Consider the following 12,163-nt stretch of genomic DNA (forward strand, 5'->3'; position numbering starts at 1 on the left):
TCTCTCTCTCTCTCTCTCTCTCTCTCTCTCTGTGTGTGTGTGTGTGTGTGTGTGTGTGTGTGTGTTAAGGTACCTTCAGTGTTCTCTCATCTCTGTAAGTATATGAATAAACAAATTTCCACATGAACCCCTGGACAGAAAAGAGAAAATAAGGAAGTCAGCTCCATTTGTAATTGAAAAAAAAATACAGTGTCTTCCACAAGCAAGCAAATAAACAAGTTTAGAAGGGATTTAAATTAAGAGGTAAAATCATAACGACCTCCAGTCTCTCTCAGAGTATTAGGAAGCTTACATAATCAAAGATCAGCCTGAAAACCCTTCCTCTAGAGCAGTAGTTCTCGCCCTTCCTAACACTGTAACCCTTTAATACAGTTCCTCTTGTTGTGCTGACTCCCAGCCATAAAATTATTTTCACTGCTACTTCATGTAAATTTGCTACAGTTATTAATTGTAGTGTAATATCTGATATGCGACCCCTGTGTAAAAAGGTTGTTCAGCTCCCTAGGGGGTCTTGGCCCACAGGTTGAGAACCACTGCTCTTGACCATTTCTTTTTACGTGAGTCCCTTAGCTCTACTTCCCCTGAGCTATGTGGCCACAAGCTAAGACTTCACCTTCACCTCTCCCTGTCCATCTCCCTCCTTCTTCCTCAGTCATGTCATAAACATTGTGGAGAAGAAGCAGAACAGGCTTTATTAACCCAATTTCACAGAGGAAGAATCTGAGACTTAGAGATGTTGAAAAACTAACACTCCAGATAAGTAATGTATGGGAACATATTTATATCCTAGAATTTCAGCACATTTTAAAATATGGTTCTTATAAGTCAGTGTTCTCAGTCTGTGGGTCATGACCTCTTTTGGATCAAACAACTCTTTCACAGAGGTCACATATTAGATATCCTGCATATCAGATACCACATTAGAATTCATAACAGTAACAAAACTACAGTTACAAAGTAGCAAAGAAAATAATTGCATGGTTGAGAGTCACCACAACATGAGGAACTGTATTGGAGAATAGCATTAGGAAGGTTGAGAACCATTGTCACATGTAAGGTTCTGGATGGGCCTAAGCCCTAACCATGCAGGAGGCCTTGTGTATTTTCTGACTTGAGCAGGACATCACCCCATGTTCCTGACTCTCACCGGCTTCCACCAACCACCTATTTCATCCCCCTTCTATTCTCTTGAGTGAGCTTATGGCCACAAAATGTGCTACAGACTTGGTTTCTACACTGTCATAGATTTATATTAAAGACAATACATTCTTGGGAAAAATTTAATTGCTTTGAAAGGAAAAAGACTGAAGTCTTGATGCTAAAAAGACAACATAATTAAGCATGTTTGAAATAATATATCAAGATTGGTTACTTTTTGTAACCAGTGTAATAAAACACCATGATCTAAAATGACTTCTGAAAGAGTTTACTTTGGCTTCTACCAGAGGAGGAATGGAAGCAGGCAATCGAATAGGACACTGAGAGATCACATTTTCAATCTCAAAGAGAAAGTAGGGCAAGGCTATAATCTCTTAAAGCCTACCCCAATGATGGTCTCTCTCCAAGGCTCCATAAGCCCCAAAACAACTCCACCAACAGAGGACCAAGTATTTAACTATATGAGCCTTGGGAGATATTTCTCATTCAAAACTCCATGGTATCCAAAGTGATATTGTAAATCATAAAAGATACTGATACATTATCATCAGTGACAGCCAAAGTATCAAGTTACCTGAACTACAGAGACTCACTGGTTTGCTTGTTTTTTGTTTGGTTATGTTCATCTTATTAAATCTCCAGCAACTGGCATTCAGTTGTTATATACTATAGCAGACCTCATTTGAAGAGCATCTTGAACAAGCCAGCAGATAAAGTAGAGATTGAATATGCAGCCCCCCAAAATCATTTTCCTTCTGAAAGTTAGCATTCATTAAGGCTACCCCTTATCAAATTTATAGGCACTGAATGAAAATATCTCTTATATTACTACCTTTGAGAACAGCTAAAAATCTCAAAATTTAATTATATATATATGATCCTGCTTCAAGTATGGTTTGTAGAGATGGACAGAAATCACAACCCAACTATTACTTAGCAAAAGCAGCAAGTCCTGGTACTTGCTCACTTTTTCTTCATATGTGTGTGTGGCAGGAAGTTGAATGTGCATGCATGTGAGGCCAGAGGTTGATGTTGAGTGTCTTCCTTGATTGCTTTCCACCTTACTTTTGAGACAGGGTCTCTCACAAAACGTAGGACTTGCTGATTCAATTACATGCGCTAGCCAATAAACCTCAAGGATCTTCCTATCTCTGCCTCTCTAGTACTGAGGCTATAGGCATATGTTACCACACCAGTTTTTACAAGGGTGCTGAGATTTAAACTCAAGTCCTCATACTTTTGTGGCAAGCACTTTACCAACTGGACCATGTCACCAGTCTCTATGTTTGGTTTTCTACAGGATTCTATGACCAGCATGACGGCCAGTGTTTTCTATGCCTATTACAAGCCCACACCTGTCAAACCTTAGAAAAGTAATAATGCTAGACAGAAAGAGTGTACTGGTTATTAGGATACCAACAGTGGGTGGTGGAGAGTTAATTCCTTGAGGGGTTTGACCCATAATCCTTGGATCCTTCATTAATGTAATGAGTGGTTCCAAATACAGCATTTATAAGGTGTTTGTAATCATGATCGTAATCAAGACTACTATTCACTGAGCCCTCCCATGTGTCAAGAACCAGACGAAATACCATAGGCACAATTTCTCAAACTTTAAGACAGTTTGGTGATGTAGAATTATGTCCCCCATTTTATAAGTAAGGAAAAGCAAGTCAAAGTAAAGAAAAGCAAGTCAAAGGTTGAAGCTACTTGTTCAGTTTCCCAAGATGACAAGTGCAAGGTCTGAGCCCGAGTCCCCCTGCCAAAACATAGATTATTTCTTCCTCCTGCAAGCGGGTCTTTCTCTTGACTGTGTTCTTTTATCTGCTCCATGGTTTTCCAACCAGGTGGCGTGATTGAAGGATACCCACCTGCAGACAGTGTCACCAACCTCACCGTAGACATGTTGATAGAGCCTGATGGAGAAGTCAGGGTACTGTCAACGGGGGACCAGTTTCATGCTGACGGCCCCTTTATTTCTTCTGGTACCACCATGCCTCAGACCTCAGTGGATCCCCAAGTTCTCAGTTCTTTGTGTCTCCAAATTGGAAATGCCTGCAGAAAGAAAGATGTGATTGGTTACTTTTCTATAGATCTGGTGACTTTTATTGATCCAAACACCTTAGAGCAGCAGGTAAGTTGAACAGTTGGCATATATGACACTAAAACACTCCACACCCATGCAGCAGACAGTATCAGGAAGCACCCAGTACTCACTATGCTCTGATGAGCTGACTGTAAATCTATATCTGTGCTATCCATGCTGACCCAAGGGAGACCAGGCTTTCTGTCTATAAATAGGGTCAAAGTTAAAACATTTGTGCAAAGTAGAAGTTTGAATGACTGAAACTCATCCAGCACAGTTGTTAGCTGGGTCTCTCATTTTTGTCCATTATTGCTATGCTTATATCTTATTGAGAAAATATTTTACACTGTCCAGGGACTGAACCTATCTAAAGTGTGTTCTTAAATAGAAAAATGAATAGCCAGAAATGAGTTAAGAGTCTTATATCTGATCTTTTTTTGCCAATAGTTCACTAACAACTCAGATTATCAATGTTTTCTTTAAATCATGTATTGGGAAATACTTTAAAAACAAAAAGATCTAAGTAATCATGCAATCAATATCATATGCCCTCTCCTCACTTGAAAGATAAAATGACATCAGCAGCACCTCCAGCCATGGGTACCCCTTGCTGAACATGGAGCTCTTCCTCCTCCTTGTGAACAGGTGGAGACTTCCATCTTAAATTTCGAGGGTTGACAGTTTTATACATCTTTATACTTTTAGTGCACACGGAGGTACCAGAAACAATATATAGTTCCACTCTGTGTTTTTAAGCATCCTAGAGATTATAGATACATATATTCCATAATATGCTTTTATTTATTCAAGATTACATGTGTGATAGTCTGTGACTCTGCATATTTGATTTTTATAAATATTTTTAAAACTTTTTTCTATGCTTTTTTCCCCTAGAATAATAATATTTAAATTTACTACTTCATGAGACTCAGTTTGTAATGTTTGGTTCCTCTGCTTTTCATGTTGGGTGTCTAGACTTGTGGCTAAAGTTGAAATGGCTTGAGGTTTCCCACCCTCCAGTGTCCCTAGTGTGAATAAGCTGTGGGTGTTTTATATTCATCGTTCAATTTTATCTGCTATTTCAGTCAGATTAAGGTTTAACAGCAAGAGTTTATGTTTAGGGTAGTTGGGGGGTTGCTGGATAACTATTTTCCCCTTGTCTCTATTGGGTTTCTATTTTGTTCCCAGATTCATAAGACAGAACAAAGGACAGACTGAAAGGCATTCAGAAACTTCCCTAGGGAAGGAGGAGGAAAGAAACCACACCCCTGGTGAAAGACTAGCCTGGCAGGGAAGGGTGTGGAGGAGACTGTACCTTCACAAGCACCTGTCTAGGAAGGATAAAGTCTGAGGTTCCTGGGGTGGTAGAGAAGATGAAACTATGGTCACAGCTCTCTGACAGTTTTTACTTGAGTTTGATATAGGAAGACATGCACACAGGAGAAGGATCTCCTCCTAACACAATGTTGATCCTTCCTGAGTTCACCACCTATATATACTTCTGAGAAAAGATACCCAACACCAGTCCTGTGCATCTGACCAGCCCTCTCTCATCTCAGATCTTTTTTTTTTCTTGAATTCACCACACAACCTCCCCCAATCTCTTTTGTTCATTGTAGCACACTCTGCCAGAAATATGCTGCCCTCAGCCTGAAATGTTCTTGTTGGGATCTCACTATGTAGCCCCAGTCTGGCTTCAAACTTGATCCTCCAGTCTTGGCATCCTAAGCGCCAAAGTTACAGACATGAACCACCCCCTGCTCCTGCGTTTTGCCTTTTTTTTTCTGACTGGGTTAACCCCTCTTCCATATATATATTTATATATTAAATACATATAATATTTCAGCACAGGCCATACTTACCTAGAGACTTTCTGACTTCCCTGGCAACATCAAAATCACCGTTTTGGCTTCTCATATTATTATCTACCATACTTCTCCTATCACTTGTCTCAGTGGCAATTTAGACCTGTTTGTGTGATCATCTGATTATCTATCTTCCTCGGTGGACACAGCTCTGCATGTCTCCTGTGCTCCCTATTGTTTGCTACGCAGTATCTCTGCACTGGGTCAACAGACAGGTGTTCAGGAAATATTTGTTGGGTGAGTAAGCACAAAGCACATAAAAGCAGGTGTTTTCAGGTGTTTAGAAGAGCTCATTGAAATGAATGAAATGGACTTATATAAACCCAAGATTCTCTGATTTTATCATATTATGGATTCTGTTTTCCTTCACTACTATTTGAATACATGGTCACAGGTGCTGCAGTAAGTTCTCAGTGGCCACTCAAAGGGTATTCCTACATTAGCAAAGGAAATATATTTTCTGTTTAACTTACAAAAGCAGGCATATTCTCCAACAGTTTTGCAAGTGATATCACATCAAATAGCACCCTAATATTCTGACTGGCCTCCCCCTGATGCCAGTGAAGAGATGGACATATTCTCAGCCTCTCAATTCTTGCATGTTTGACAGATAATGAACATTATCTCATTTTAATCAGTATTTATTACTGATAATGAACAGCTTCTCTTGTTTGTCAGCCCTTCTACTTATCTCCACTTAAATGTCTGGTCATAAAAATAATTATCTGGTTATAGTTTTTGTCCCCTTTAAATTAAGTTATCATGAAAATGTTGATTTTTATATATAAAAACTCATTATTCGATCTACATGTTGCAAATACTTCCTCTCCTATTGTCATTTCTGTCCTCTCCCATATAGAGGTAACTACTTATAAATCTATCAGAACATATACTACACTATGAATTCCTGCAAATATCTTCAATAATACTCTAATGCCTCAAAATTCTTTATAAACTACACCTTTTCCATGCTTAAAAATAAGGATAAACACTTTACCCACCAGTAAGGAACTTGAGTCTCTTCAGCCTCACTTACTCAATGTAGTCATTTGTATCCAGTCTCCCAACCACTTCTGCCATTTTCTTCACTCGGCACATGTGTGCTCCCCATCATACCTCATGGACTCAGACACCAAAGCCTGCCATTTGTGCTATTTCTGTGATATCTGCCATTACACTTTAATTCAAATAGTCAAATTTAACTATTTTCTGTTGTATTACTTTGGACTTACTGTTTTTCCCTGGTCTTAGTTTTCTTAATGTCCAAGTAAATTTTCAGTTCAGAAAATTATTTATTCTAATGATGTTTTCATAATACTTGCATTCTATACTGGTAAATTCAAATTTTAATAAAATACATTTTTGAAAAATTATGACAAATAATCACAAAGATTTATATATTAATAGATATATTAATCACAAAATGGCCTAAATTGTAATAATAGAAAAATTTTAAAGAACGTATCATATATAAATGGAAACAAATACTGTGATATTAAAACTCATGTTTTTGAAGATGTTTAAAAGTGTTAATATAGTAATAGAAGGTTGAAAAGCAAATCATAAACAATATCTGTAATGTTATAATTTTATAAGAAGAAATATATATATACATATATACAAAGCAAAAGGATCTTAAAGATATATACTAAAATATATATCTTTTTTTTCTGTATGAGAGGACTGAGGCTGTGATAGACAGAACAATTGTCCCTTATGGTACCTTACATGGCAGAAGGACTTTGCAGATATGACTGTTCTGAATTCAACAGTGAGGTGGGAATTTGGAATGTCTAGGGACCAAATACTCGCAGGTTCATTTTAAGGAGGCAGGAAGGCTGGAGAGGGGGGGGAGAAGGAGAGGGGGAGGGAGAGGGGGGGCACTACATTACTGACTTTGAACCAGTCATTTGTGCCACTTTACACCAGTGAGCTTGTAGCAATTCATTACAACAGAGCTAAGAAAGTAACAAAGAAATTGGCTGCTATTTTGTTTTCTGGGCTTTCTGCATTTCCCTTTATAGTTTAATTAATGTATGTGTTTATATTCGTTCATTTGTTTTGGTACTACGGTTGAACCTACGGCTTTGTATATGCTAAACTACACCCTAGTCCCTGCATTTGCATTTTCAAGAGTAAACAAAGATGTGTTAAATTTCTAATCAGAGAAAGAAATGAATAATGATAATCATAGATTTGTATAGAGGGTTCTAGTCTACAAAGCACATTCACGTACATGGTTTTATTTATATACACACATCTTAGAATAGATACGAGAATCAGAAAACTGAGGTGCCTACATCCGTTCAGATTTTTGCTAGATAGCTCCAGCTGGGACCTATAATTTACCATGCTGGCATGAGAGAAGCAAAGGGGACTAGGGCCAAGGAAAAGCAAATAAATTAGAGGGGTGCACTAAGGACAGGCCTGCAGTTATTAAAAAACTCTCCAGATCAGAAGGTAAAGATTCTGTCATAACCTCAGGAGATAAAGATGAAGGTCTAAAGCAGCAGAATGTGAAAATGGTTTTGGAAATGTAGGATTTAAATAATAGACACCAGGCATTCAGCCTGGGCTAAATACTGAGATTCTGTTTCTAAATAAATCAACAAATAAATAGAACTGGGAAAGTCAGCTAGAACACAGCATTGTAGGGGAATAAAAGGAGGAGCTGGTCCCTGGAAAGTGAAGCTGGTGGAGCACAGCTCAGACAGTCTCCAGCAGGGTAATAGGTCAGAGATTTCAGGAAACTAGAAATGCAAAATCCAGGCCTTTAGAGACTGCATGCAGAATACATGATACTCCAGAAGACAGTTTTGTGGCAGCCCTGTTCTAGCAGGACCATCAACTACCTCCAAAAGCTTTAGGTTGGGGAGAGATTGGCATATTCTTTGAACAAACACATTCTGGGGGTCTATTCTGATGTCCCTTGTTGAGTGAACAAAGATAAACTTCTAGGAAATTTAGATCTTTGGAGTTGACTCACTTATGGGGAACACTAATGAAACAAGTGTTTATTGAGCATCTATTCTGCACATGCCATTACAGCAGGTGCTAGAGAAGCTGCAGAGATGGTAGAAAGAGATGGGAAAGTGCCTGCCTTGAGGGGGTGCACGGTCTAGCTGGGAAGCTGATCTGGAAAAATGAATCACAAGAAAAGGCTTAACTGACAACTTGAAAGAACAATAAAAGAGACATCAGAAAGGTAATGTCAGTTTAACTGCCACAACACTTGCTGTGTGCATTCAGATAAGAGCAAGGTCCCTTCTGTTTGGAGCAATCAGGGAGGTTTTTACAGAAGAGGTGGGATGGGAGCTGAAGGATAATTAAGATTGAAGGAGTGTAAGAAAGAATGTGCTCTAAGTAGAAAGAGGTTGTAAAGGGTGTGGTACAAAACAAAACAAGACCAACATACAGAACACATATGGAGAAAGATGATAATCTGTGTCTTACAAATATCATATTTTACCTTATACAAATATGAATTATATAACCTTTAAACAAACTGTCAAAGACACTGGCTGTTGAAATCCCAGATTTAAAAATTCTTTGCTTGTAGATAACTGTGAACTGTATGAATGTGTGTGTGCACGTGTGTGTGCTCATTCATGGGTATGCCTGTGTGTGGAGGCAAGAGGTTGGCATCAGTTGTCTTCTGCAATCACTCTCCACCCTTATTTTGTTTTGAGATGGGGTGCCATATAGTCCTAGCTGGCCTGGAACTCTGCCAATCCTCACACCTCCTCCCAAGTGATTTAAAGGCATGCATCACTGTGACTTTGAGACAGGATCTCTCACTGAACCTGGAACTAGCCAATACACCTCAGGGATCTTCTGTCTCAATTTTCAAAGGTTGTGATGAGATGACAGACACTTACCACCACACCTGGCTTTTTACATGGGTGCTGGGGATTTGAACTCAGATTCTCATACTTGTGTATCAAGCATTTTACCCACTGAGCCATCTCTCCAGCCATACTAATTGTGAACTTTGTGGGGAAAAACCTCATTTATGAGTGCTGATAGGTATATTTAAAAATAAAAAAGGGAGCCGGGCGATGGTGGCGCACGCCTTTAATCCCAGCACTCGGGAGGCAGAGGCAGGCGGATCTCTGTGAGTTCGAGACCAGCCTGGTCTACAGAGCTAGTTCCAGGACAGGCTCCAAAGCCACAGAGAAACCCTGTCTCGAAAAAACCAAAAAAAAAATAAATAAATAAAAAAGGGATAGGAAATTAAATCTTTTTATTTCATTTCTTGCTGTGTTGGGGATTGAACCCAAAGCCTCTCGTTCTCAGCAGGAATTCTATCACTATACTGTGCTCCCACCCAAATCCAATCTTTAAAAAAAAAAGAGTTGAGATGAAAAATGGCTAAAAGTGCTTAGTAATGGCCCTTCATCAATAGGGTAATCAAAAAAAAACTTATTACAAAATGAAAATTGAGGAAAGACAAAATGGAGTACCTGATGTATATCAGACCATATGTCATATCGCAATGGTTAGACTTTTTGCAGCTGATATATGTGAAAAAGAACGTAAAGGGGGGAAGTATTTATCTTAGATTACAGTTTCAGAGGCTTTGATCTGGAGCTAGCTGTGAGCCTGAAGCAATGTTTAATATCATGTACAAGGGCAGAGGACAAACTCCATCCCCAAATGACTCCCAAGTAGGCCCACAGTTCTTATACCTCCAATAGTGCATTCAGATTTTTAATCCACTGATGGTTTAAATCCATCCATATCACAATTATATCCTCAGAGTCCCAACTCTGAATGCAAGTTGTATCAGAGACCTTTCAATACATGGACATATCAAACACTCTCTAAAAAGTGTTTCTCTGGGATCCTAAATGTATAGTCTCATCCTGCAACAGAAAAATCACCTAAAAATGTCTCACTATGATGCCATGAGTGTCAGCCTCTCTCTTCACACTAGCTAGTGTGATACTTTAAGACACTCAATGAGCCTTTGGTCTGTCATTAGTTAGTGAATTCTTGCCCTGTTTCTCACAGGATGTTCTGGCAGGCTGAGCACATATATGCAAGGTGCTATTGTTACTAAATCAAATGCCATAAGCACATGCAAAACTGTCACAGAGACCCTCAGCAGGTTCTCAGACTGGGAGTGGAATCTGAATCGAATTAGCATTATTTTTAAAAACTCACTGAGCATTAGCATCTGAAAGTGATATATAAGCATCAAAAATGAATACATTTATTTCAGAGGATGCAAAACCCGAGGTCTACAGAAACATCATAATTTCTTCTTGCTCATTTCTGTAAACCCAGCACCTAGCATCCTGTCTGGCAGATAATAGATGCTGAATAAATATTTATTAAATGAATGAATGAATACTTCTCTCTCAGTCCCCCTCTGGTAATATCATTTGCAACAGCTCCTTATCTTTGTTTTCAAGATATATAAGGAATTCACTAAGGGAGCTCAATGAGATTTACTTTTCCTCTTTAGGGAAGGTATTTTATTTATATAAAGAGGGTTAATAGTGTATATCTAAATTAAAATTTAATAGGCCTTTGGTATAAACAGCAGTGCCTATTAGTCAGTGTTTCTAAATGCTATAATAGTTGCATTGTTAATCACAACTTACTACCCAGTGAAGGGGAAGTAGATCCCAGAGGATCCTGAAACAGTAAAACAAAAGCCTTGTCCCTTTTAAATGTGTATCTCTGTGTCAGCTATAAAGACCTACAACATGCAAGTGATGATGATAATGGTGATGATGAGAACGACAACAATAAACACAAGTTTTTATCATGATATTAATGGTCATATAGAATACTAATTTTATAGTGTGAAATTACATTTATATTGATTAGTGAACTAGTGGCCAATTTTACTATATGTACAATATTACCATATGTGGCTATTCTTAATGTCTTATTAACCTCCTTATGTTACAAACCATGAAATTTAGGAAGCTTGAGTTCAAACCTAAACCTCAGATATTAGGTGAGCAGCCTGTGGACTTATGTATAGTGACCTATTTGAGTCACCTAACCCTCAGATATCAGTAAGCAGCCTGCAGACCTATGTATAGTGACCTGTTTTAGCCACCAAACCCTCAGATATTGGTGAGCAGCCTGCGAACCTATGAATAGTGACCTATTTTAGCCACCTAACCCTCAGATATAGGTGAGCAGCCTGCGGACCCATGTATAGTGAACCTCATTTAGGTACCTTTGTGTCACTGCTGTCATTTGATAGAGAAGCAGTGTAAGGGAGGAAAGACTTACTTGCGTAGTTTTAGATATTTCAGGCTGCTGTTTCTCTGCCCCATTTACTTGGACAGAACCTTATTGTGGGCTCATGTCAGAGGAGTTTCTTTACCTCCTAATGGACAAGAAGAAAAGAGACATAGACAGGGACCTGGGAAAAATGGAGCTCTCAAGAGCTTGCTTGCCTTCAGCAACTTGCTTCTTCCAGCTGTACTCCACTATTGAAAGTTTCCAGAACCTCCCCAAACATCAGCACCAGCTGAGGACCAACCTTTCAGAGCATGAACATTTTGAGGGGACACTTCATATCCTAAACCACGGCAACCTTGTTTCTGTTAGCTGCTTTTCCAGTGTCTCTAACATCCTTGTTCCCTTTAATAACTAAGACACTTCTCTCTGCAGAAACACTTCCAGGGCAGAGAAGATCTGGGCATGCTCACTGTCTGTGCACTACTCAGAAGATCCACATTTTTGCAGTATTCAGGAGGGCAGTGAACAGGGGGCAGGGAAATGTTCCTGCTACACACAAGGGTGTGCCCTTTGCCCTCTAGCGTGGCAGAAACAAAGCTGACACTCTCCCCCACTTCAGCTGTCATCTTGCTTTCTGTAGAATGAGTGCTCCCTTGCAAAGCTGTCCTTCCTTCTCCCTAGCTTTATCAAGTATAGCTGACAAATAAAAATCCTAAGTGTTTAAGGTGCACACTGTGATAATCTACTGTGTATGTACACTGTAAGGCGCACACTGTGATACTCTACTGTGTATGTACACTGTAAGGCGCACACTGTGATACTCTACTGTGTGTGTACACTGTAAGGC

The 12,163-nt window shown here is 39.1% G+C and overlaps 1 protein-coding gene and 1 long non-coding RNA gene across 2 annotated transcripts in view; one reads left to right on the plus strand and one right to left on the minus strand.

The window, feature by feature from the left end:
- Positions 1 to 3,093, minus strand: part of LOC113456078 — a 45,384-nt gene extending 42,291 nt beyond the window's left edge. The window contains exon 1 of the long non-coding RNA XR_003376946.1: positions 3,030 to 3,093. This is a non-coding gene — a long non-coding RNA (uncharacterized LOC113456078). The remainder of the gene's footprint in view (positions 1 to 3,029) is intronic.
- The window catches only part of Iqch (IQ motif containing H), a 136,227-nt gene that overhangs the window by 72,611 nt on the left and 51,453 nt on the right, over positions 1 to 12,163 (plus strand). The window contains exon 11 of the mRNA XM_013346489.1: positions 3,006 to 3,292. Coding sequence (XP_013201943.1) covers positions 3,006 to 3,292 — 287 coding nt within the window. The remainder of the gene's footprint in view (positions 1 to 3,005; positions 3,293 to 12,163) is intronic.

The sequence above is a fragment of the Microtus ochrogaster genome, chromosome 5, assembly GCF_000317375.1.
Source record: "Microtus ochrogaster isolate Prairie Vole_2 chromosome 5, MicOch1.0, whole genome shotgun sequence".
Lineage (NCBI taxonomy): Eukaryota > Metazoa > Chordata > Mammalia > Rodentia > Cricetidae > Microtus > Microtus ochrogaster.